This window comes from Mesoplodon bidens (assembly GCF_964165515.1).
Source record: "Mesoplodon bidens genome assembly, chromosome: 1".
Classification (NCBI taxonomy): Eukaryota; Metazoa; Chordata; class Mammalia; order Artiodactyla; family Ziphiidae; genus Mesoplodon; species Mesoplodon bidens.
This window is the reverse complement of record NC_138176.1, coordinates 48,146,626-48,171,652: the sequence shown is the minus strand read 5'-3', so window position 1 is coordinate 48,171,652 and position 25,027 is coordinate 48,146,626. Positions and strand designations below refer to the sequence as shown.

General features: G+C 55.1%; 1 protein-coding gene across 3 annotated transcripts; it reads right to left on the bottom strand.

Moving 5' to 3' along the window:
• Positions 1 to 1,875: 1,875 nt before the first annotated feature.
• OGDHL (oxoglutarate dehydrogenase L) lies at positions 1,876 to 24,805 on the bottom strand (the record flags this gene model as incomplete). Of its 3 annotated transcripts, XM_081236013.1 has the most annotated exons (22): positions 1,876 to 1,999; positions 2,461 to 2,615; positions 2,799 to 2,962; positions 4,326 to 4,398; positions 4,504 to 4,629; positions 4,742 to 4,813; positions 6,204 to 6,382; positions 7,325 to 7,452; positions 8,509 to 8,659; positions 9,704 to 9,832; positions 10,370 to 10,472; positions 11,039 to 11,191; positions 11,457 to 11,636; positions 12,742 to 12,870; positions 13,014 to 13,193; positions 15,852 to 15,942; positions 17,682 to 17,828; positions 18,545 to 18,699; positions 18,846 to 18,961; positions 19,386 to 19,488; positions 22,657 to 22,827; positions 24,602 to 24,805. In XM_081236013.1, 22 exons carry the CDS (start codon positions 24,803 to 24,805, stop codon positions 1,876 to 1,878), a joined length of 3,033 nt encoding a protein of 1,010 aa, XP_081092139.1. The 3 variants fall into 3 exon arrangements, with proteins under 3 accessions (XP_081092139.1, XP_081092141.1, XP_081092140.1); XM_081236015.1 differs by lacking the exon at positions 11,457 to 11,636; XM_081236014.1 differs by lacking the exon at positions 22,657 to 22,827.
• Positions 24,806 to 25,027: the final 222 nt, after the last annotated feature.

Below are 25,027 nucleotides of genomic sequence, written 5' to 3'. Positions count from 1 at the left end.
TGCTATGGGAAGAGGTTATTTCCCAAGGGAAGCAGTGTAGCCTCACAGACAGAGGCCAAGTCGACTTGGCAAGTGGCCCTCAACTTCAAGGTTCACATGAAATTATTTGCAAATTCATGTGAACTTTGATTTCCTCATCTATAAAATGGGCATATTCCCAGCACGCAAAGCCATGGTGAAAGTTAAAGAATATTTAGTAATATATGCAAAACACCCAGCAGAGGACCCAGGACACACATCCTGTAAGTGGCAGCTATAATTACTTTTACTTTATGTCACTTAGAACGCTCCTGCAGTGTGATTCAGCGTGTACCCCAATAAGCTGTACTTGAGCAGATGGAATTTTAACACGCTATCCTCCAACTTCACGTTGATATTTTTCTTTAGGGTGCCCCACTCTAACCCCATGATCAGTATTTCCGGGTCTGCTCTATAAGAGGCTCATCTCTCCCAGCTGTCCTGTAGGACTCTTTCTTCAAACACCATCATCTCCAGGGAGACTTCCCTGACTTCCACAGCCCTCTGCACTTACCTCCAACATAACCCACAATTCAGTGAATGACAGCAGTCCCTCAGTATCCATGGGGGATCGGTTCCAGGACCTCCCCGAAGTTACCAAACTCCACGGATGCTCAAGTCCCTTGTATAAAATGGTATAGCATTTGCATGTAACCTACACACATCCTCCCATGTACTTTTAACTCATCTCTAGATTACTTACAATACCGAAATAAGGTATAAATGCCAGGAAGTAGTTGTAAATACAATGTAAATGCCATGTAACATAGTTTGCTTTTTGGAACTTTCTGGAATTTTCTTCCCCAAGTATTTTTGCATCTGTGGATGTGGAACCCCCACAGATACGGAGGGCCAACTGAAAACTGTTTACCCATCTCCCATGCTGGGCTCCAAGACACACGTTTCTTTCACCCTGGGTCCCAGCGTCTAGCACAGGGGAAGTGCTCTGAGAAGGGGAGCAGGGAATAAATGATTTGCAGAAAGCAAACCATGCCTCCTGTGCTGCTGCTTCCCCAGCATCTTTGCAGGGAAGCAAACCAATGAAAGGCTAAAGACTGGCAATGCCGACAGATCTGCAAACATCGCCTGGTGCTCAAAGGAAAATCTGGCCACAGGAGGCAGATATTTATCCCCTACATGTTTCGTTTTTCTTTCTCCCCATCCCTCACCCTCTCTAAACCATCTGCCCCTTCCCCCAACTTTACAACATGAGGTGACAACAGGAAGTCTCCCTTAAGCATTTTCTAATTTCTCTGTTATTTGGTTTTCTACTTTGGTACATGTGAGCCTTGGCTGTATTTCACACAGAAGCTGGCATATTTTATTACGACACGCCCCATAAAACAGAGCACATATAAATCACCTGGCATGGTTTTGCTTCACCTGGTTGTTATTGCTAAAATCTCTATTTCTAAGAGCACAAAAGAGAACAGTTCTTGAATCCACAGACGAACAAGGACAGGGTGAGCAGCAGTCAAATCTACCAGGCTGGGAGAAAGACACCAGAGACACAGGCTCCTGGGTGGCTGGCTGGCTGGCTGCAGAGACATGAACGACACAGACGGAGAAGCCACACAAACACTCGAGAGAGACCCGGGAAGCTGGGGAAACACTCTACAACTACAGCCCATCTATCTAGCCCATCTACCCCTCTGGCTTTCTCAGCCCTAAGAGATTCTGAAATAAACACAAAGGCCCAAGGTGGCATAATACCGAAGCCAGCGGTACCTACTCTTTGGCCTCAATCACTGCATGGGTATGTTTTATCTTGGGGCCCCTGACAGTCCCTCTCCTGGGCAGAAGAGCCAGCCAGTCCCCGGTGTCCTCAACAACCCCACAGCAAGACCCAGGCAGGCTCTAAAATGTCTTGCCCTCAAAGGCCTGGAGATTGAAGGCAGTATCCAGAAACTTCTTCAGAGACACCAGGTGAGTGTTCCTGTTTCCTGTGGCTGGTGCAGCTGCTGGGTCTCGGCCAACATACCTGTGGGAGGAGAGTCAAGCTAAGCAGAGGGCTGAGCCTGGCCCTGCTGCTACCCCAGGACTGCACCGGGTCTAATCCAGCTGCAGAAACGAAGAGCCTGAGGTTCCAAGGGGCCAAGTCACTGGCCTAAGATCAAAGGTAGGAGGTTTGAGACACGCAGGAGGTTCTCTAGTTCAGTTCTGGCTGCAGAACAAACACAAAGGTTTCCCTTCCATAAGGCCGTATTAAAGAGGATCCCTGATGGGGAAGCTGATCTGTCACTGACAGTCACAGAGCCAGCAGGGACTATGGGGCCCAACTCCTCAGTTTCCAATGCAGCCCAGAGAAGAGCAATGGCCAGTGCTGGGTCACACAGCAAATGGGATGGGCAGAGCCAGGATGGGGCCTCAAGCCCCCAGAGCCTCAGGCCTGGCAGACGTGAGGGGTAAATGGCAGGCAACCCCTTGCACCCAGCCTTGTACCATATGGGCCGTGCTCGGCCCAGGATGGTCATGAAGCGCGGGCTGATGTAGTCGTAGTAGCCCATGTTCTTGTGCTCCTCCTGGCACCACACCAGCTCTGCGCCTGGGTACTTCTCTGCCTCTCTCTTGATCAGGTCGAAGGGGAATGGAGAGATCTGGGACAGACAGGGAGAAAGAAGGGAATAGCTAGGGGAAGGGGGGCATGCGCACAGCCAGGCCCCCAGGAGAGCAGCCACCGCTTCCCTCACTGGCCCCAGCCCTGGCACGCTGCCCAGAGACAGGGGGCTGGCGATATGACCTTGCTCGTCACTCTGAGCAGTTGAGGGGCTCGGGCGCACCTGCTCCAGGCGTGTGATGGCCACATGCTCGTCCAGGCCCTGGCTGCTCCGCTCCTTCACCAGGTCATAGTACACCTTTCCCGTGCAGAAGATGAGCCGCCGCACCTGCCCGGGAGCCTGCGCCGCAGCCCCATCCTCAGGAATCACCCGCTGGAAGCTGGTCCCTGGGGACCAACAGGGCATGGCAGGGCCGTCTGCTCCCAGAGGGGCCAGAGCAGCTTGGGAATCAGGTCCACATCCCTGGCACCTCCAGGCTCTCCCTGGCCACTAAGACAAGCCCCAGATTTAGACCTGTGGCTGCAATAGGAACCTCTTGAGCCAAACAATGGAGCAGGGCACAGAGGACACTCTGAGATGTCACAGGGACAGGGGTGGAGACAGCGGCTGGAGCCAAGGGCAGAGCCTTGGGAGCATCAACAATAAGGTGATGGGGCGGGGGGGGGCGTTGGGGATGATGGGGAGAGCCCCTGAAGGGGACAGAGGTGATGTCACATCCCCATCTGACAGCGTCACTGTCCCAATCCTGCTCCCCATCCAGCCATGCCTACCTCCCAGGCACACTCAATCCACCCAGTCACCAAGCTGGAAGGCGAACCTCGCACAGTCCTCCCTCTCTCAGCCCCAGAGCCCAGCCTCCATCCCCAAGTCCCATCCATTTTTCCTTCCTGAGCTCATGCCATGTGCCAGGCACCAGACTAAAAATACTACAAGAACCTCTGAGGAAGGTACTGTAGGGTCCCTGCAACCCAGATGAGGACACTGAGGCAGAGAGGGTCACTGGCTGCCAGGGCCCACCAGTACCAGGCACTCAGCCCAGGCGGTCCAGCCCAATGCCAGAGCTCTGCACTGCTGGCTCAGCCACCCGCCACATCTGAGGGGATGCCCACATACACACATGAAGAACAAGCACCTGTCCACGCCACTGAGGTCCTCCTGGCCAGCCCCTGCCCCTCTACCTACAACCCAGGACCGTTTTCCCACACAGCTCTGCTCTGGCAAGCCTCAAGGCCCCACACCTGTTACTCCCTGATCCTCCACTGGGTCATGTCTCAATTCCAAAACCTGGTCCTTCGGGTGCTTTATCTGACCTCCGACTCCCAGCTAAATGAGGCTGAGAGCTCTTGGAGGGGGCGCTGGCTCCCCAGGGCCAGAAATGTCTGTCTGCCTCATGAGAGAAAACAATGGATGAGTGAACTGATACTTGGTGTCCCACGAACTAGCAGACCTCTACCGGGCCTCCTGCCTCTAAGCTCTTCCGGCGCAGCCAGGCCGGCCCCGCTGGGAGGCTGCGGGGCCCCATTGCACTCCTCTGGCCCTGGTGCTCCGTGTAAGTGACCCAAGTGGGTTCAGCCATCTGGCTGCTGCACCAATCTCCCAACCCAGCAGCTGGCGGGGATCATGCCAGAAGCTGCTGCAGGGCCAACAGAGCCACAGACAGAGGCAAAAACGGGAGTCTTGGGAGCAGAGGCCACACATGGGCCACCAGTCCCCCCATCAGCCGCCTCCCCCACACGCCCAGGCACATACCAGAAACCATTTGGTCAAAGCTGGACTTGGCTTCTGGGTGCCTCAGCAGAGATTTGGGTGTGAAGATGATCAGCTGGAAGGGAAACACGTGCCCGGCTGCCAGCCGCCCCTGCTTGGCCAGGGTGCCCTGCACTTGGCCCCTGTATGGTCACGGTGACGACCAGGGCGGGGGGCTCACCGGCTTGCGGAAGGGCAGCAGGATCTGGCGGCGCAGCACGTGGAAGTAGCTGGCCGGCGTGGAGCAGTTGACCACTATCCAGTTGCAGTCGTAGAGCTGTCTCACCTCGAAGTCCTGGGTGAACGCCTGGAGGGGCAGGGTGCGGCTGGGAAGTGGCCTGCCTGTGGCATCCACACCCTGGCCTTGCTGGGCACAGCAGCGTGCAGTCCTGTCCTGGGGGAGGGCGGGCAACACTCACAGGGTAGGCGTCCGAGTCATCATTGCTCATCTGCAGGAACCTCTCGGGCCTGGCTGAGGAGTGCTCCGGGCCCTGGAAGCAAATGCCAGATGGCCCAAGCTGGCCAGAGTTTGGGGGGGGGGATTGGGGATCTGTCACACAGGACGGGGACCCTGGGTTTGGGGGAGAGTCTAAAGGGCTTCTTGGAGGAGATGCCCTCACTCTGGAGTCTCAACCAGGAAAGCACCAGGAATGTGGGACAAGAGTAGGGAGGTACCCTCAGACGAGGGTCCGGCCACAGCCACCATGTGTGAACATGTGGGGCAGAAGGAAAAAGCAAAAAGGCCAAGATGCTCTTTCTCTAGAACGTTCTGACCTACGGCAGTGACGGTTTACTATGTGCCTGTGGTGTGCCAGACATAGCTCTACGGACCCCACACAGATTATTCTCTCGTCTTGTGAAAGCAGCCCTGTGATGGAGATGAAGAAGGCGAGGGACAAAGTGGTTAAGAAACAACCTCAAGGTCACTCAGCCAGAAAGGGACAGATTCAAACCCAGGTCTGACTCCTACTCCTGCCCTTGCCCACGTGGCTGCTCTGTTCCATAAGAGCAGCAAGAACCCCCGCACTGTCCTCCAAGCTGGCTCTCCGTGGGACAGGGGTGACTTGCTCCTCCCTTAGTGGGGATGCCCCAAGGACCCATGGCCACAGGCACCAGCCAGGCCGGCCCAACCCTCCGAAACCAGCCTGACTCAAGCTCCACCCAGTGAGATGCCAGCCACCTTTACAGCTGGGAGACCATGGGCAGTCACAGGCCTTCTCTCCTCACACGTGAAACGGGAAGAGAACTGACTGCCTGGTCCAGCTGTGAGGATGCCACAGGGTTATACATGGCGTGTAAAGTGCACGGCACAGGGAGACCTGACTCTGAGCAGTACTGATCAATCCCTGACCACATGACCAGTCCAAGCTGAGTGGGTCCTCGGGGCCATCCACTGCAGCCAGCACAGCCCTGCCCACGCTCCACCTGGTCAGGCTACACACCCACCAGGCTGGCATCTCCTGAGGCTGTGCTCCTCCCCTCCCCGAGGGCCTGCACATCCTCCTTCTCCCCAACATGTTGTTCCCCCGACAACATAGGTTCAAATTTCAGCTACTAGCTGTGTGACCTTAGGCAAGCTACTCCACCTCTCTGTGCCCCCGTTTCCTCATCTGGAAAGTGGGAACAGGTCCCACCTCCTTAAGTTGTTGTAAGGACTGGAGGAGTTAACATGCAGAGAAGGTTTTAAACAGAGCCTGGCACAAAGCGGGCACTCAGGCATGTCCGTTCCCTCTACTGCTAGAACAGTAGCATCACCAACTTCAGCAGCGGTGACACAGAGCCACGCAGGCCCCACCTTGCAGACCCATGTGGTTCCGGGGGACTGGGAGGCACATACCCCACCTCAACTCTGCAAGTGGCCAAGGGTGTAGCCGCCCTCACCATGCCCTCCATGCCGTGGGGCAGCAGCAGCACGACGCCATTGTGCCGAACCCACTTGGCCTGGCCCGTGCTGATGAACTGGTCGATGATGCACTGGGCCGTGTTGTGGAAGTCACCAAACTGCGCCTCCCAGAGGACCAGGGCGTTGGGGCTGGCCATGGCGTAGCCCAGCTCGAAGCCTAAACGGGAGATGCCGAGGCACAGCCTGTCACACACGGTCCCCAAGGGGTGGTGGCTCCGGCCAGTCCCAGCCCTTCCTCCCACGCGCTGCCTGCCCCGCCCGTCCCTCCCAGCAGAACAGAAGCGCCTGGGGACTCCTTGGCGCCCAAAGGCCAGGATCTCCCTTCCTGGCCGCCGACAACACAGAGGTGCCACTCTCAGCCCTGACCTCATGTACAGCCAGCGTCAGCCTTATGTGGGCCAGGAGTCAACTCCAAAGGCACCCTGGGGAGGCAGCAGGGCCCACCTGCTAAGGGGCCCCAAATACGGCGGGGCTGCCGAGGGGAACAGGGGAACGGGCAGCAACAGCCCCAGAGGCAGCTCCCCAGAAGCGGTGGCCAGCCTCGGTGGGTTCCCGCTTCTGGGAGGAAGCAGGCCGGCTAAAGGTCAAGCCAAGGGAGAGTGCAGGGGGGAAGTCTGGGGAGCCCAGAGTCTAGGGAGGGGGCCTTGACACGGGGCTGCTGGGTGTGGTGGCACAGAGGGCAAGACAGAGGTCAGGAACGTGGAGGTGGCCAGGCCAGGCTCAGGGCTGGTCAGTGGCAGCAGCAGTCAGTGGACTCGATGGGCTTTTCTGTCTGGGCCCACTGCTGCCCGGGGACAGGCTCTGGTATCCAGAGCTCCCACCCGGGCCAGAGTGCACCGTCGCCCATCTGGGCTCTCTGAGGGGCCAGATGGGACAGGACCTCATCTCTGATGTGGCCTCAGGTGGGGGCAGCCCAACCACTGTCCCTCAGGGCTGTCCAAGGACTCAGGTCCACCCAGGGGCCTCTGAGCCTCTTCGGCCCCTCCCAGCCCCAGACCATGGTCAAAACAACAAAAACAGACACCCTGAGGTGCAAGACCCTCTCTGGTTCCCAAGCATCTCAGGGCCCACCCAACCTGCAGGCAGAGTTCTGACCCACCCAGAACTCCGTACTCCGATAGGGAGCTGTTGCACACAGTGTAGGGGGCCTGGTGAGGCCAGAGATGGTTCATGGGGACACACGTCCTCCGGTCAACTTCCTGGTCATGGAGAACGTGGTGCCGGTGACTGCAGAGACACAGACCAGGAAGGGAGGGGAGGCGGGTGGACTGAGCAGGACACCAGGAAAAGTCCCACAGGATGGCGACACCAAGAAGGCCGTGGAAAGCCAGAGCAATCTGGTCACTCCTCCGGGCAGCCTCCCCTCCCACTGGTGCTCTCACACATGCCCCAGAGGTCTTGGAGCACAGGCATGAGAGGCTCAGCTTCTCACCTAAGGAGGGATCCGATGAGACCTGCCTTGCCGATCTCCCAGATGCTGGGTGGAGCCTGAGACCCTAGGAGGCCACACCCCAGGGGCACCATCTCCCTGCCCATCCTGCCAGCCCCTTTACCACCTCACCTGCCCTGTCCAGGTTTACAGGAGGCAGGAATTCCTGTGCATAAGGGGGGCCCCCCTGGCCAAACCCCAAGCCTTGTGAGGACTGACATGCAACTCAGGGTGCAGTGGAGTGGCTCTCTGTACCCTGGTTGGAGCAGGGCCAGCAGTGATGAGGGAGTGGGACGTGGGAAAGATGGCCTGTCGAATACTGGAAGCCACACCTCCAGGACTCAATAACATGGCAGAGACGGAGTTGAGATCCCAAACATCTGGGGTCCCAAACAGAGGAAATGTAATGAGGACAACCGGCAAGTGTAAAGTCCCTCATCTGGACTCAAAACCCAACTGCGAACAAGCAAGATGGTGGCAGGGAGCTGGCTTGACAGTAGTTCACAGAAGAGAAACAAAGGATCTTGAGGACCATAGATAACCACAAGGGTTGACATCAACCAACAGCTTAGGCCAAGCAGTCAGCTCTGCACGCTGGCCCCGTGGGGACAGAGAGGCGGCCTAGCAGCCCTCAGACAGGTTGGCCCAAGGGTGAGGGCTAGCGTGCTGATGGAGTTACCTGAGAGCACCTCCTTGGCTTGCCAGACAAGGTCTAGGAAGAGAAGGAAGGGCCACTCCACTCCAGAGGCCCTGGGCCGACTGTGAGAGATCCCCAGCACAGCTGAGCTCTCAGCTCCCCACAGGCACAAGGCTAATGCCCATAGGGCCTAGGGCCCAGAGCCCCCCACCCTCACCTGAATGTGCCCCTCTCCACATCCTGCCCACTGAGCCGCACATGGATGCCTTCCTTGAGCAGGGAGCCAAAGGCCATGTACTCTGCCAGCGCCCAGTCCACTGTCCTCTTCCTGGTCATGTCCGCACGGCCCCGCAGGATACGAGAGAGGCCTGTGGGAGGGGAGGGCCAGCCTGAGGGCCACAGGGGCTTGGCCACTCCATGTGGGACAGCCGTAGTCCCTGGGACCTGGGCTGGTTGTGTACATACTCAGTGTACACCCCTCCCACCGAGCAGGGCCCCGGCAGGATGCAGGAGGCCCCTCCTCCAGCATCACCACTCCAGCCAACACACCGGGCCAGCCTGAGCCCACATCCCCACCAGCCTCCCTCCCTGCAGGAAAGAGCATCCACCACATGCATACGCTGCATTCGTTGATTCAGGGACGTTTCTCATAAGCCCACAGGAGAGGTACCAACTTCCCCCACCCCTAGATGAGAAGACAGGCTCAGGAGAAGGAAGTCATTTACTCACGATCACATAGCTATGAAGGTGCTTGGATCTGAGCCCAGGCACCCGGCCCAGGCTGGGCTCCCATCAGCCCTACACTCACACAGACCCTGTGTGACTGCACAGAGCCGGTGCCCCAAGACACCTGGGCCTCCACATGCATGTGGAGGAATCTTCTTGGAACGCCCACAGGCTGCTCAGAGGGTGCACAGGGGCCCCACTACCATCGCGGGGTCCCTCCAGGCTGCCTGAGCAGAGGCCACGATGGCCACCATCATGGCCAAGAGGCGCAGCCAGTGACCACCTACTAGCCCAGGGTCACCCTCTGTCATCCACCCAGCTCAGCACTCTTGCCGCCGAACATTCTAGGCCCAACCGCCCCCTCCATGGGAAGCCCTTCTTTCCCTGCTCTCCTTCTGCCTGATGCAGGGATGCCCCCGGCAAAGGCATTGGGAAAATACAAGGTGTCCCACAGAAGCCTGGTCACCAGCACCCAGCTCGGAGCGTGGCATCCACATCTGCTCACCCTGAGAGGAGCTGTTAACACAGGCACCTCATGGGGCACAAAGGAGGCACTGAGAGCTCCGCTGATCTACCCAAGACCAAGTCAAGATGAGGGCCAGGCCTCCCTGACTCCTGATGCTATCTCCCTTGGGGCACGATGTCTGGGACAGTGGCCCATGCTGAAGCCTGCACAGCAACCTCACCCGTGTGGATCTTAAAGTCCTCCAGGGGCACAGAGCTGGCCACTTCACCAATGTGGGTCAGCATGTCCTCTGGAATACCCGTGGCTGGGCATGTCATGCTCTTGGGCTCCCCGTCCACAGTGAAGAAGCCTGAGAGGGCAGAGGCTCTGTGACTTGTGTGTGGCAATGGGGCCTCAGCTCCCCTGGCCAGGCTGTCTCCCCAGGACTCAGGGGGCCACCTCTCCCTTAACCCCAATGGCACTCAAGCCCTGAGCCCATCCTGGGGACCTGGGACAGCTGACAGCACCCACCTAACATCCTCCCCTCCGGCGCCTGCGAGGCCCCTCCCTGGACCCAGGGTCACAGCCATCTAGCTCCACCCCAGAGAGGCCCACTGAGCACCCCTCCCCCAGGGCCCACTCCACTTTGCGGTACACCCTCCCTGACCCAGCCCTTTCCAGGAAGCGGCTCATCACATGTATCCTAAGGGCGACACTATCTCCCTCTACTCCTGCCTACCCCACCTGCAGGAATCAGCCCCAAACAGCCTCAGGGGTCTCAGGGACGAAGCCCACAGCCTCTGGGCTGGGCAGCAACTGCCCTCATTCGGGATCACTCCAGTCCTGGTCCCAGTGCCAGAGCCCAGCGCCCAGGCAAATCACTCTCAGCCACACGCTGCTCACTCACCAGGCCAGGGGGAGTCCAGCCAGTGCTTTATATGCAGGATCTTTTTATCCTTGGACCTGCCAAACGCCTCCTCACAGATCCGGTCATATTTGGCGATTTCTTCCTGAAATCAGGGTGAAGGCCTGGATTGAGGCAGCGACGCCCTGGGCAGCCAGAGGCTGAGTCAACCCAGACTCATAAACCCTGGTCCCTCTCACCACGTTCTGGAGGAACTGTCTGCCCACAGGGACCTTGAGGCCAGAGATAAAAGTTCCAGAGTGCAGGGGGGAATCCTGGAAAGAGTTCAGGTGATTCCACTCAGCAAGGGACTTGGGGGAACGCAGGAGAGACTCACAGTCCTTGCCCTGAGAGCTCCCTGAAGGCGGGAGGGCAAGCACATCCACAGATAACTACGGGGACAAACCCGGCGCAGGGCTACCTCCTACAGGAAGCCTTCTTGGACTCTGGCCTGAGGATGGGCTTCCATGCATCGCAGCGTCCACTGCATCCCACCAGGCTGTAAATGTCTTTGGTCCTCTATCCCCCTTGATAACTGGGGGCTACTGGGGACAAGGACCATATTGGCTACTTCTATAAATCGCCAGTGCCCAGCACTGGGCTGGTGACATCAGCAACCACCTCAGGGTCTCGGCTCCAGCAAGGCTGATCCCAGGTGCTGACGGGGCCCACCTCGAATTCCTGCAGGGTCACTGTGCCCTCGGCGATGAGCTTGTCTGCATACTTCTTCAGCACAGGCACCTGCCTGTGGATCTGCTTGTACATGAGCGGCTGCGTGAACATGGGCTCGTCCATCTCGTTGTGGCCACGCCGGCGGTAACAGACCTGCAGGGACAGAGGGTAGGTCCCCGCGCCCAGGTGGTGCGGCTGGCGCAGTCACTGCACAACTGGGGCACACCTGGCAGGCCACATCCCGTGAGGCCTCACCAGCCCCCACTACGATCCATCACCAAATGCCCCACCCCCAGGCCTCCACAGAGGCGGTTTTAAACCTGCCGCTCAACCCCGATTAGCAAAGATGTTGCAGACCCGGCGCACTTGCCACGACAGGGACAGTCCGAGCACCTCCACCTCAGTTCCCCAGACCCACCAGGTCCACCACGACGTCTTTATTGAAGGTGTTCCTCCACTCGGCCGCCACACTGCACACATACATCACGGCCTCTGGGTCATCTGCATTCACATGGAAGATGGGCGCGTTGACCACACGGGCCACGTCGGTGGGGTATGGTGAGGAGCGGGCCATCCGGGGGTCCGTGGTGAAGCCAATCTGCAGAAGCAGGAGGCACTGAGAGCTAGACAGCAGCAGCCACTTGGGAGACCAGAGGGCCACCGGGCCAGGGGAGGGGCGCCTTTGCCTCGAGGTCCATCGGGTGTGCTCAGGAGGTGCAGGGGACATGATGGGGTAACAGTGGATGACCTCGAAATCAGACATAGCCGCGGGGCCCACGGGGACGGCAGTAACACCAGAGGAATTGTGCCTGCTCTTTCTCTTGCAATCATTTTATATAATGGGAGTGGAGAGCACAAATTGGGGTAAGACCCAGTCTCACCAGTTACTAACTGTACAACCTTGGGCCAGGTGCTGAATTCCCAAAGCCTGTTTCCTCATCGATTAAAAGGGCTCATTAAATTCCTACCTCACAGGGTTATTATACTGTGAAGGTTAAATGACTTAATATGCGAATAAGGTAGTTAACCCAGGGCTTTACAGGCTCAGAAGAAGAGCTGTTATTAACCACAGCTACCTTTTTTTAAAAGCAAAGGCTGGGGCTTCCCTGGTGGCTCAGTGGTTGAGAGTCCGCCTGCCAATGCAGGGGTAATGGGTTCGTGCCCCGGTCCGGGAAGATCCCACATGCCACGGAGCGGCTGGGCCCGTCAGCCATGGCCGCTGAGCCTGCGCGTCCGGAGCCTGTGCTCCGCAACGGGAGAGGCCACAGCAGTGAGAGGCCCTCGTACCACCACCCCCCCCAAAAAAAAGCAAAGGCTGTGAGAGCTGTGTTCTAAGACTGCCTGGGTCACATGGAGCTCAAGGCAGCATCTAGTTACATGTTCAGCCTCAGTGCTAGGTGCTGGTTATACCCATCTTCCTCTGTCCTTACTGCTTTCTCACATATATAATATGGGGGGAGGGGGCTGCAGAGGGAAGGACAGAGAGAGGCAGAGACAGAGACAGACAGATGTATACACCTCCCAGTTCCACAGACCAGGAAACCGAGGCTGAGAGATCAGGCATCTTGCCTGAAGTCACACTCTGGTAAGTAGCAGAGCAGGGGGGTTAAACCCAGAAACGCCTCACTCCTCCCCTCAAAGTGCTGCCAGGATTCAGGGATGGATGACACTGACAGGGCCCAGCACACAGCCCAGGCCCTCACCTGGTTGTTGACGACGACGTGCACGGTACCGTTGGTGGTGTAAGAGGGCAGGTCACTCAGGTGGAAGGTCTCATAGACCACACCCTGGCCAGCGAAGGCGGCATCCCCGTGGACCAGGATGGACATGACCTGCAGGGCAGGATATAAGCCAGGAGGGCCCCCATGCCCCAGCCCGTGCAGCCCAGCCCTGCTCCTGGACTTCAGAGATTCAGAGCCTACCCCTCGGGGCTCACCCCTCAGAACCCAGGACCTCAGGGCCCAGGCAAGCTCACCTTCTTGCCCTGAGCATCCCCACGGTAGAACTGCTCTGCCTTCGTCTTCCCCTGCACGACGGGGTCCACAGCTTCCAGGTGGGAGGGGTTGGCCACGAGCGACAGAGTGATGTTCCTGTTTGTGACTCGGTTGATCCTCTCATGGTACATGCCGAGGTGATATTTGACATCTCCGGAGCCCTGAAGGTTGAGGTGGCCTGTGATGAACCTCCCCCCAGCCCCATCCCAGACGTGCCAGCTTACAGTGGCGCTGGGACATTCCCTGGATCCTGCTCCCTGGGAAGGCTGTTTTGTCCCTGACTCACACCTGCATCTTTCCCCCAAACCCAGCACGATGCCCTTCTTGCCCTCCAGGCTGGCCTAAGAAAGGCAGGCAGGTTCCCTGGGCCTTGGCTCCCTTATCAGAGCCCCACCACATTATCAACAACCATCCTCTCCGCATTAATGATGGCAGAGTGGTGAAGGGGTAAGGCACCTGTAGGAAGGGGCCAGCCAGCAGCAGTGAAGGCACAGAAATGAAGGGTGGCTCTTAATTGGCATGGAGACCACGGGCTAGGTCTCTGGGCACACATTGGAGCAGGACCCGTACCTAACTCCTTACACCAAAGTAACCAAAAATGTACAGACAAAGCCATAGTATCAGGGGAAAACATGACATACTTTATGATCTTGGAGTAGGGAAAGTCTTTCTAAACAATGTACAAACCTCAGAAGCCATAAAGGATAAGACAGCTAAAATCTATTATATTTGCCATGGGGGAAGAAGATCCATGCACAGTATTAGGGGAAAAAAATCAAGCTGGGAAAATATTTATCAGACAAATGCAGGCAAAGGGCTAACTCCTTCAGTACATAAGGCACTTTTACAAATTGGTGCGATAAAGCCCAAAAAACCCATAGAAAAATAAGCAAAAGTCAGGAAAAGGAATTTACAGAAAAAGGCACCCATGACTTAAACATGTGAAAAGACGCTCAAATTCGAAACAGAGAAATATGTTCAAATGCAGTGACTTTTGGACCTAGCACATTGGCCAAGATGGAAAGGTTGGACAGAGTAAGGGAAACCAGGGGCCTGGGACCCTCGCACACAGCATGTGGGCTCGCTGCTGTCTGCAAGCTCTTTGGAGGGCAATTCAGTCCTACCTCCTCAGCTCCAGTCACCGCATGTCTCGGACACCATCTAAAACTGCATGCACACATGTGCACAAAGACACTCATTCCGCCACCTAATGCTCATCAACGGGAGACAGCAGAAATCAGAGGGGCACTCGAAGCTCGGGGAGCTCTGTGTGCAGCTCTGAAACAGTGACAGCTCGTTAAGTGAAAATAGCAAGGTGGCCAGCGGCATCACGAGCTGCTCCCCTGGCTTTTTACAAATAAAGCTGTACTGGATCCATACGTGTGCTTGCACTGCGGGGAACATTTCTGGAAGTACACACTTTAACACAAAATCTGACCACAGCAGAGCCTATGGGGAGCAGGAAAGGGGTCTCAGAAGGGAAACACTCTCATTGTGTAATCTTTTCTTCAAACGATGCTCACATTTCTTTTTCTATTAAAAAAAAGTAAATTTGGGGGCTTCCCTGGTGGTGCAGTGGTTGAGAGTCCGCCTGCCGATGCAGGGGACGCGGGTTCGTGCCCCGGTCCGGCAAAATCCCACATGCCGCGGAGCGGCTGGGCCCATGAGCCATGGCCGCTGACCCTGCGTGTCTGGAGCCTGTGCTCCGCAACAGGAGAGGCCACAACAGTGAGAGGTCCACATACCGCAAAAAAAAAAAAAAAAAAAAGTAAATTTGTTTAAAGTGTCCTTTGGCCAGGTTTTACAGTTTACTCACATGTCGTCTCTGATTCCTCACAACCATTCTGGGGGCAGGAACTTTTATCCCCATTTTACAGAAGAGCAAACTGAGGCTCAGAGAGATGAAGGTGCTTGAACAAAATGAACATGATGGCAGAAAGATTCTGGATTGGGAGCCAGCAGATGTGGATTCTAGTCCTGCTCTGGCCTAATGTGCTGGATGATTTTGGAGCAGTCATTTAATGTGGTTCATTTTAACAAACCATGCACCTGTGCTGAGTGCTGGGGCTTCGGGAATGAGGTCCCTGCCATCACCCTGCTACCAGCCTGGAAGGGAAAACAGACACACGCACACACGCGCGCGCGTGATGGAGAAGGCCAGAATAGAGACAGATCTGCTGGAAAAGGAGGCACAGAGGAGGGAGAGACAGGATTGCTGCCTGGAGGACCAGGAAAGTCACTAGAAGGGGAGATGGGCAGGGCTGGGAAAGAGGCAGAGAGCAGGAGAGGAAGGCCATCTGGCTGAGGGCCCAGCATGGGCAGAGGCATGGGGTGTGAGGCATACATGACACGTATATGTGCCAGGAAGGGGATGAGGGCAGAAGAATATTCTCTCTGCTCGTCGGTGGGCACAGGAAACCATCCTGACCTCCCTGCTGTGCTGGTCAAACAAGTGAGTGAGGCAGCCCTTCAGGGCAGGTAGACAGGACCCTGGGCACAGAGGTATGGCCACATGAGCTGAATTGAATAACTTCAGGCACTTCCCTGCACACCTCTCTGGGCCTCAGTCCCCCTAGCTGGAAAGAGGGAGGTTAGCCCAGATTACCCGAGGGCTCTCCCAGCTGTTGGAGATCATAGCACTTGGCTCCAAAACACCTTAGGGGCCTCATACAGACACCCCCAGCCTCTCTCCCACTCTTCTGCATGTCCGTTCACCTCAAGGTCTGTCTGAGCCTGCAAGCTCCTGGCCCAGGCCCTCTCCAGTCCACCCCCAAATACCCAGCTCTCCAGAGGCTCTGGGGCCTGGGCCTGGCACCCACCTCATCCGCCGCCTCCAGCTTGGGGTCAAACTGGCAGAAGATCTGCTCCAGGTCCTTGCGGATGACGTTGGCCAGCACATTCAGCCTGCCCCTGAAGCCAGAGGGGGCAGGGCTCTTACCATGCTCCCTGCCCACCTGGGACCTATCAGAATTAGCATGGGGGCTGGAAGGCCCCACCCTCTCATCCCACCTCAATCTACAAGGCGTGTGAGCGGGTCCAGCTGGCCGGCCCCCCTGGGCAGGCAGGCTTCCCCCCTACAACTCAGACTCAGGAGGCCCTCGCGAGCAGGGAGCCACCCAGTCTCATGGCAGGGTGTCTACTCACCCCTCTCCCCAACCAAAAGCTGAGCCCAACCCAGCACCTTGACCCCAAGCTGCTAACGAATCACAGTTGCTCACACATGGCTCCCCACCCCAGCCCAGTGATATGGAAGTGATAAGGAGAGGGAGGAGGGGACTGGACTGCCCCTAAGATCAGGAGTCACCAGAGGACCTGTCCAGAGGAGCTGAGTGAGGACTGAGGGGCGGGGGGAGGAAAGCAGCCAGGTCCAGGGATTCTCCAGTCCAGCCTGAACTTCCCATCAGGGGCAAGCTATTCAGGGGTGGGCACCAGCCTGATGGGGGCACAGGACATGACTCCGAACCCGCTCCCCATAGACCACCAGCGGACGCCAGCCCCAGGCCTGCTCACACCCTGACCTCCAGCCCCGCACGGCCCAGTGACAGAAGGGCAGCGCTCTTCCAGCAGGCCCCTCTCCTGCTCCGTGGCAGCGCCAGGGCTGTGGGATCACAGGAGCTGTATGAACAACCCTCAGCCCCTCTGGGCAAAGCCTCCAGCCTCAAAAGCCCCTCCTCAAATACGGAGGCCTGGCTGAGGGCAGCCCTTGGCTCCGGAGCCCTCCTCAGGCCAGGAGCCTACCCAGCACCACCACCCAGTCCCAGAGCTGCCTGACGGCCGAGCACCATCCTCTCCCACAGTTCTACTGAAGCCACGTGTGCCCCTGCCTCCTCAGACCATGGGGCCAGCTCTGCACGACCCTCTGACCAGACACCAGGCATTTCTGGGACCCCCAGAGCGTGGAGCCTGTGTGGCAAACCTCGGGCTCCCGGGAGGCCAGCCCACAGGGTGGGGACCCTCCTCACACTGCATTCTGATGCCCCTGGTGCTGATGCAGCCCGGGGCTGGCCCACCTGTGAGCAGCTGGAAACAGGCACAGGAAATGCAGGGGCTTTGCCCCCCAGACTGCTCAGCACGTCCTCTTCCAGCCCATTCAGCAGGACCCCTGGCCACCTTGGCTGTATTCCTCATTAGCCCACAGGCTCCAGCTCAGAGGTAACTGCCCAGTGGCCAGACCAGCCTTCCAAGTCTTTATCAAAGTCACAGGGAAATGTGTGGCCAGTTTGCAGCTGGGCAAAGAGACCCTCAGCTCACCTCCAGAGACCTCCCACCAGGGGATGCGAACCTGAGGCCACCTGCTCAGGCTCTGCCCTCACTTCCCTGGGATGTGCCCCTCCGCATCTCCTTGCCCACAGGAACCTCAAGTAGCGTGATATACCCCTCTTCTGTAACCTCAACACTCCTGGGGACAACAGCAACATGGTGAGAGAGAAACAGTTTAAGAGAGCCTGGTTCCATGTGGCTTTGGCCACGTGCTTTCTGTGATGAGCAGCCCAGGGCTCAGGGACTCTGATAACTTTCTAGACCACTTTGCCTCTATCCCCAGGTCCCACCAACACCCCTGCTCTGATTTTCAAAGCCTTCTATCCACCTCAGCTTGCTGGGCCTGGAGGAGAATGCACAAGGCTGAGGCAGGGAGGAGAAGGGCCCACCTGTGTGGCATCCCCAGGATGACATTCTCGATCCCCATCTCGCTGGATTTGTCGATGATGGTCTTGAGGGCAGGAATCATGACCTCACAGCCCTCCAGGCCAAACCGCTTCTCCGAGGACCACTTCCGGGCCAGGAAGTCTTCAAACCTGCTTGGGGAGAGATGGGGAAGGATGGAGAGGCTGGGCTCCTGGGGGCTGTTCATGAGGGCTCGGAGCAGGATGCCAGGACACAGGAAGCTGCAAAGCCACCTCTCTCTGCGCAGTCCAGGACCTGGCACGGACACCATGATGCTCCTACCAGCAAGCAGCATAGGTCAGGGGGGAGGCTGAGGGTCCTCCCAACTTAAACAGACCTCTGGCTCCATCCATTCCCAGTTACCACCCTCTCTTCCCCTTCCAGGCACACTGCTCCAACTAGCCATTCCCCTGCTCCCAGACCACTGCCCTCCAGCACACACGTGCCCTGGGGCTCTCTCATCATGCCCCAAAGATGCCTCACGGCTCAACTCAAATTCCAGCCCACAAGTCACTGCTCAGGGAGCCACTTTACTCCTAGCAGCTGGGCCAGGGGCTCCTCCAGGCCCCCGCAGCCCTGGGCAGACCCAGCTTCAGAGAAGTTCAGGGGCAGAGCCAGGCAGTGCCTCACCTGCAGGAAGGCACTGCTACATTCACTCCACACAGGGACATCTTTCTGCCACTTCCACACTCGTTCGGTGTCATGTTCTCCTGGAGCACCATCCAGCCCTGCCTTCCCTTAGCAGGCACCCTCCTAGTTTCTTAGCCAGGGCCTGGGACGTTTCATACAGCCCTGGAGCAGGCCCCCCAGCCACTCAGGCTGCCCGGGGTGGTGCTGGGAGCCTGACCTCATAGAGCGCACCAGCCGGGCCAGCAGGGTCCGCTTCTCCTCGCTGGAGAACTGCATCACACCAGGGGTCTCGAACTTCTGCCGGATCCACTGACACTGCTCCACATCATTGATGAACATGAACTCCAGACCGATGTGCTGGCAGTATGTGTTCTGGGGGAAAGGGGAACACTCCACGAGGGGCCAAGGAGAAGACCGACCACCTTGGAGTCTGGGACAGAAAAGGCAGCGCCCTCCCTCCCTCTATCGCATGCCACAGAGCTTCATCAGCTGTGCCCGACACACCTGCCTGTGCTCACCTCCAGGCGCCGAATGATCTCCCGCAGAGAAAGGGTGTTTTCAGAGCCTCCAATAAAGGTAGTTGTGGGCAGCTGGAACTCCTTATCCAGGTCAGCCTCCCGCAGGTCGTAGAAGGCTAGGAGGCACACATGGCAGAGCCCGGGCAGCAGAGAGGAGAGAGGGAGGTCAGGCCCAGGTGGGGCCCAGCTGTATCCCCAGACCTCCCAACAGTGCCCCAAGACCCTCCCGCCATGTCTAGCCTAAAGCTCAAAGGCCCTCTGTCTGCAGGGCACAGGGCATGGGTCAGAGCCTAGCTTGCTGCCATAAGGGTGGGTCTGGACAGGTGTCTCAAGCTTGCTGAGCGTGGCACACCAGCTAGGGAAGATGGGGAGACCTCCCTTGCAGGGAGGCCATGCATAGCTGGGCAAGGGTCAGAAGAAAGCCCCCCAGGCTGCTGAAACTCAAGGCCCAGAGGCACTGTAGGCTCAGAGCCCCTCACTGGGTACAGGCACCAGCTGGCTCTGGCGTCGCCAGGCCAACAGGAAAGGGTACCGACTCACCCAATTTATCAATGGTGGTGATTAAGTCTGAGGGCACAAAGGAGTCCAGGTCTGCATCCAGAATGCCCAGGGGGTCCAGTTGGGCCACATGGTGGCCACGGATCTGGAGAAGGGGAAAAGGTTGGGGCGGAGCTGGAATGCAGCTGGACAGACCCTCACCAAGACTGAGATTCTGGGCCCTGGCCCCTCAAGTCCCCCTTCAGAATTTCAAGTTTCCACATATCTCCAGCACCCAGCCACTGAATAGTTGCCTAGGAGACCCCACCATAGCCACTAAGGTGGCAGGAGCTCAACTCTGTTTAAAAGTACAACATGCAGCTTTTAAAAACAGGAAAGAATGCATACACAAAAGTAGTTACTACGGTACTATTAGTAATTGCAAAATTCTAAAAACTTCCCAAATGTCCATCAACAGGAGACTGGCAAATGGATATGGAAAATCCACACAGGGGCTACTACAGAGCTGCTAAAAGGAATGAGGAAAATTCCTAACTGCCACTATGAGGTTGTCTCCACAAAATATTATTAAGCAAAAAAGCAAATTACAGAAAAGTGTGTGTGGTAAACTACCCATTATCTAAGAAAGGGAAGAGAAAAGTAAACACATGCATTTGCATATATTTGTATATATTTGCATGTCTACAAATAAATATATGCATTAGAAGAATATACAGTAAAATAAGAAAACTATAAAATAAGGAAAATTATTACCTACAGGGAAAAGACAAAATAGGGCAGAGCAGCAGGGCTAGAAGCTAGACTTTTAAGAATATATCTTGCATTGACGATTTGACTTTGGAATCTTATAAATATTTTACATCACTATAAAACAAAATTAAGTTTTAAAAATTGAAAGTAAGACAAAACAAATGAATTATTTGTCTTGTCCTACAAGATAGCAAAGGGGTGCTCAAACACTACTGGGGCTGGGAATAAGGACACATTTTGAGCAACAAAAAGGATAATATGTATAGCAGACTGAAACTCATTAAATATGTTTAAATTCATGCATTCATACCACACTATGAAAAAGAAGAAAAACCTTTACTGGCCATCTTTGGAGGATGCTAGGAAATCATGTCATAATTTTGAAAATCCATCAACAAAAGGAAAAATCAAGCACTGATCCTGCCCTCCCTATACAATTTGTACGTCAGGATAAACAGAGCCGACAAAGGGAAGGTTCTCACGATAGAAGTATTTCAGGTAATAAACAAAGAAAGAATTAGAATAGCACCACTTTTACCACTCCCAATGACTTAATGTATCCAGGAAATAATTATCCTTAGCTGCTAACTGATGAAGTGCCCATCATCACCAGGAAGCTGATTTTGCAACAACAGAAAAAATCAAATCTAAGTTGGATCAAGCATCTAGATCTAACTACCAATTTACAGAAATTACATGGGACAAAGGGACAGATGAAGTGACACCATGGGGATGCAATCAGCAAAATCCAGACTCGAGAAAACACTATAGGACAAACAACCTGGTTTCTTATATATATACACACACACACACACACACACACACACACACAGAGCAAGAAACACAAAAAGAAATCGAGAGGAACCCGCAGAGTAGAGTACAAGAGACTGAAAAGCCATGTCAACATATCACAACCTGTGGCTTTATTTGGATCCTGATTCAAACAAGCAGTAAAAAGAAATCCTAGGACAAACAGGCAAACATGAATACCAACTGGGTATTTGATGACATTAAGGATTATTACTATTTTTAGGTGTGATAATACTATCATGGTATATTTGAATATTTTTAAAGGAGGCTTTACCTCTGGAAGTACATGCTGAAAACGTTCAATGAATGAAAAGATATGAAGTCTGGGATTTGCTTCAAAATAATCAGTGGCCTATGGGTGGAGCCGGAGGTGGGTAAGATGAATCAAGACTGGCCCTGTATTGATGGGGGTTCACTACATAATTCTTCTACCTATTATATGCTTGAAAACATGCATTAAAAAGCAGCCTGGGTTTTTTTTCAGTACTATGTGCAGATGAGTCAAACCAGAGCTCAGCCCCCAAGTGACCTGTGAGGGGTTACAGCCCACCCATTAGGTGCTCACTACCAGGCAGATTTTTATCATGCAAGTATGGAGTAACATTCCTGAATCCAGAGACCATCCTGCCAGAAGGACCCTAGTGCTTTGGTCTTGGCCAGTGAAAGAACAAAGAGCTGCTGCAGAGCTGGGACTGTACTTAGAAGATAAGGCCCTCAGGACGTACTCTGAATGTTACCCTGTATTTCATACAGAGTTTTATGTTCCTTGTCCTTTTTCAAAGTCAACAGTCAGATCACTTTCTGCCTCTTTCAGCCAGCCAAGAAAAACATAATTACAATCACTGCTGTTTACTCGCAGGTGGCCCACGATCCATGGCTCCTGAGGCCAGTGAGGGAGCCCAGTCCTGTGCACCTTTCCTCTTCCGCCCCAGCACACCTGGGCGGGCAGCTGTCATCCCACACAGAGTGCGTCATTCAGAGGCAAGGCACCATTTCCATTTGCTAAGGCCTCCCTCTCCCCCGAGTTCCTGCAGCGGCTTGCTGCACCCTCCCACGGAGTCTCTGCCAAGGACCCCAGGATGCCCCTACCCTTCCTTCTGCATGTCTTCAAGACAAGTTTCTCTTATGAAATACCTCCTGCCACTGATTCCCAGACAGATCCCAAATGATTACATTTTTATGGAGTGAACACACAGAACAGCCCTCCAATTAGTCCTGTTCGGTCAAGACCAAGAATAGGAAACATCATCAGGACCCTTTGACATAGCAAGGGCCCAGCCTGGGAACCCAGCAGAGGGGAGCGTAAGTCTCCAGGACAGAGCAGCTGATGGGGGAGAGCTGCTTAATGAACTGTTCATTCATTCCACAAACACTAATTAAGCACCTGCTGGACATCAGCCCCTGTCCTCTTGGAATGCTCAGTCAGGAGGAGGAAACAGACATTAACAAGGGGCAATCTACTCACCTTTCATTCAACACTCACTGAAACTGGTCACTCACTAAGTACTTCTCCAGGTTCTGGGGCAGAGTGGTGTGGGCGACAGATAACACTCCATGAGAAAGACCACAAACAAACCACTTTACACAAAAAATACAGGGGGGGGTGGTAAGTGATGTGAATGGTAACGTGACAAAGAGCAGGAGGAGGGACCAGAGCCACCAAGCTCTCTGAAGTGACACTGGAGCTGAGCCAGTCTTCTTGCTGTCAGCACCTGGCCACACCCCAGGAGCCTGTACCCTCCCAGCCGCTCACCTGGTAGGCCCGGATCAGAGACTGCACAGCCAGGTGGTCCTCCACCAGCTTACTGGTCTTGGTCCGGCTCAACACTGCCGGCCTGCTCTCAGGGACAACAGAAAGGGGCCGGGGCTGAGCCGGGCCATAAGAGGCTTCCTCACTGGCTTTCCGGAAGAAGCTGTCCCAGGACTGGGCAGGCGCAGAAGCAAGAAAACAGCCAGGTTAGGGCCTGGGAGTAGTGGGGGGTGGCCCAGGCTGGGGCCCTAGGGGACATCAGTCTTCCTTCATCACCATAGCTCTCAGGGCCCTCCCAGGACCCTGCCGACAATACCCTTCTCAATCAGCCCAGGGCCCCCACCCAAATTCTGGATCTCTCCAGGACCCAGCTTGGTAGTGGGTGGGGGAGGTTATAAGCTGTGATCAAGGGGCTTTAGGTATGAAATGGGCTTCTATCCATAGGCGAAACATGCCCTCACACACTGTGGGTTGGAGGCAGCTCTGTGGAGGGTAAGGGCAGGCAGGCCCTCAACATTTCCAATGCATGTATCTTTTGAACCAGCAATTCCACTGCCAGCAATTTATTCTACAGATGTACTTGGACAGGTGTGCCTACATGTACAAGGATGTTCCCTGCAGGATAGTTTATAAAAATGACAATGTAAAAACAATCTAAGCAGTGATCAATAGGAAACTGGTTAAATAAATGATGGTAAATTTAGATTCTGGAAAATTATGTAGTCTCTTTTTAAAAAGACGCATTTATTATTGTGGATGTGGAATATTGCCAAGATATGTTGTAAAGTGAACACAGCAGAAGAGGATGTATGCTTTGCTATTCGTGCAGAAACAAAAAGCAGATGGGCACATGCACCAGCACCTCCACGTTCTAGCAGAACACATACAAAAGTGTTTTCCTCCATGCCCTCTCATACAGTACTGGTGGGAGAATAAGGTGGTACAAGCTGTGTGGAAAGCAATTTGGCAACACCCATCAAAATTATGTACACAGATGCCCTCTAACCCAACAATTCCACTTTGGGGAATTTATGCCACAGTTAGCTGCACACGTGCAGGATGATGAATGTACAAGATGATGTAGTACAGCACCAGTCATGACAGCCAGAGACTGGAAATGAGCCAGATGCCTGTCCCTGGGGATGTAGAACATCCATCCAAACAGTGGAATACTATACAGCTTGGAAAAAGAAAAATGAGGCTCTTGAGGTACTGACATGGAAAATCTTGGAGATGTATATGGAGTGAAAAAAGCCTGGGGCAAACAGTGGATGTTACATGTTACTTTTTGTGTAAAGGGGGAGAATCCAGAATTATGTTTGCAATAAGTTTATCTGAATGGATACAGAAGAAATTAAGAATAGACTGGGGAGCAGACAGGTAGGAGCTGAGCAGATATGGGATGGAATGGGAGGAAGGCTTTTCACTGTAGAACTTAATACTTTTTGTTTTTGGATCATGTGAACATATTACTTTCCTCTGAGGCATGTGAGTGAAGGAGAGAGAGCAGCTACGCTTTTCACTTTTGTCCTGGAATCTGATTTTTATTTTTTTATTTTTTTTACCATCAGTGGGTACTTATTTTATCAGCTTACTATATATGTAAACACTTATGCTCCTAACTATATAACAAGAGGCCATCTGGAGATGGCACTGCATGACAAAGGGGGCAGGGACAGGTCTCAGACCAGGTGTGACTGAGCAGGGCATTATCAGGGCTTCTCAAGCCAGACCACCACCCTCTGGCTGGTCCAGCAACAGGACAGCAATGGACTTTCCTCACCCAATATGAGGACCAAGCTCTTTCATAAAGATGATGGAGGACCTGAGAGACAAAGGAACCTGCCCGGGGTCACAGAGCAGGCAAGTTGCTTCTCCCCACTCCACTCTCCACAGCCCAGCCCCAGGACCTTCTCTTCTGCACAGAGGGCAGGGTTGGGGTGCCAACCTTGTGGACACTCTGGGGGTTTTCCAACCAGGCGAAGTACATCTCCTCCATGTAACTGGAGGCGCCTCCAACTGTGCTGCTTGGGAAGGTGGCCGGTGGCCCAGACGACCTGCTGTACCAGCTGAACCTTTGGACGCCATGTGCGGCCAGGAGCCTCGAGGCCTGTGCCCCAAGCCGGGATGGCAGCAGCCTCAGCTGACTCATTCTGTACACAGGCAACGAGGGAGAGACATAAACCACAGGACTGGGATGGAAGGAAGGAGGCTCTGGCAGCCACTCATCCACTCATATGCTGGGCCTACTGGGCAGGTGGCCCTGGGCTAGGCAGTGACGAGACAGAGGTGAGAGGGACAGTCAGCCAGGCCTCCTGAACACCCCAGAACTCAGGCAGCAGAGTCCTCCAGGGACTGGGTGCTCCATGCCTGG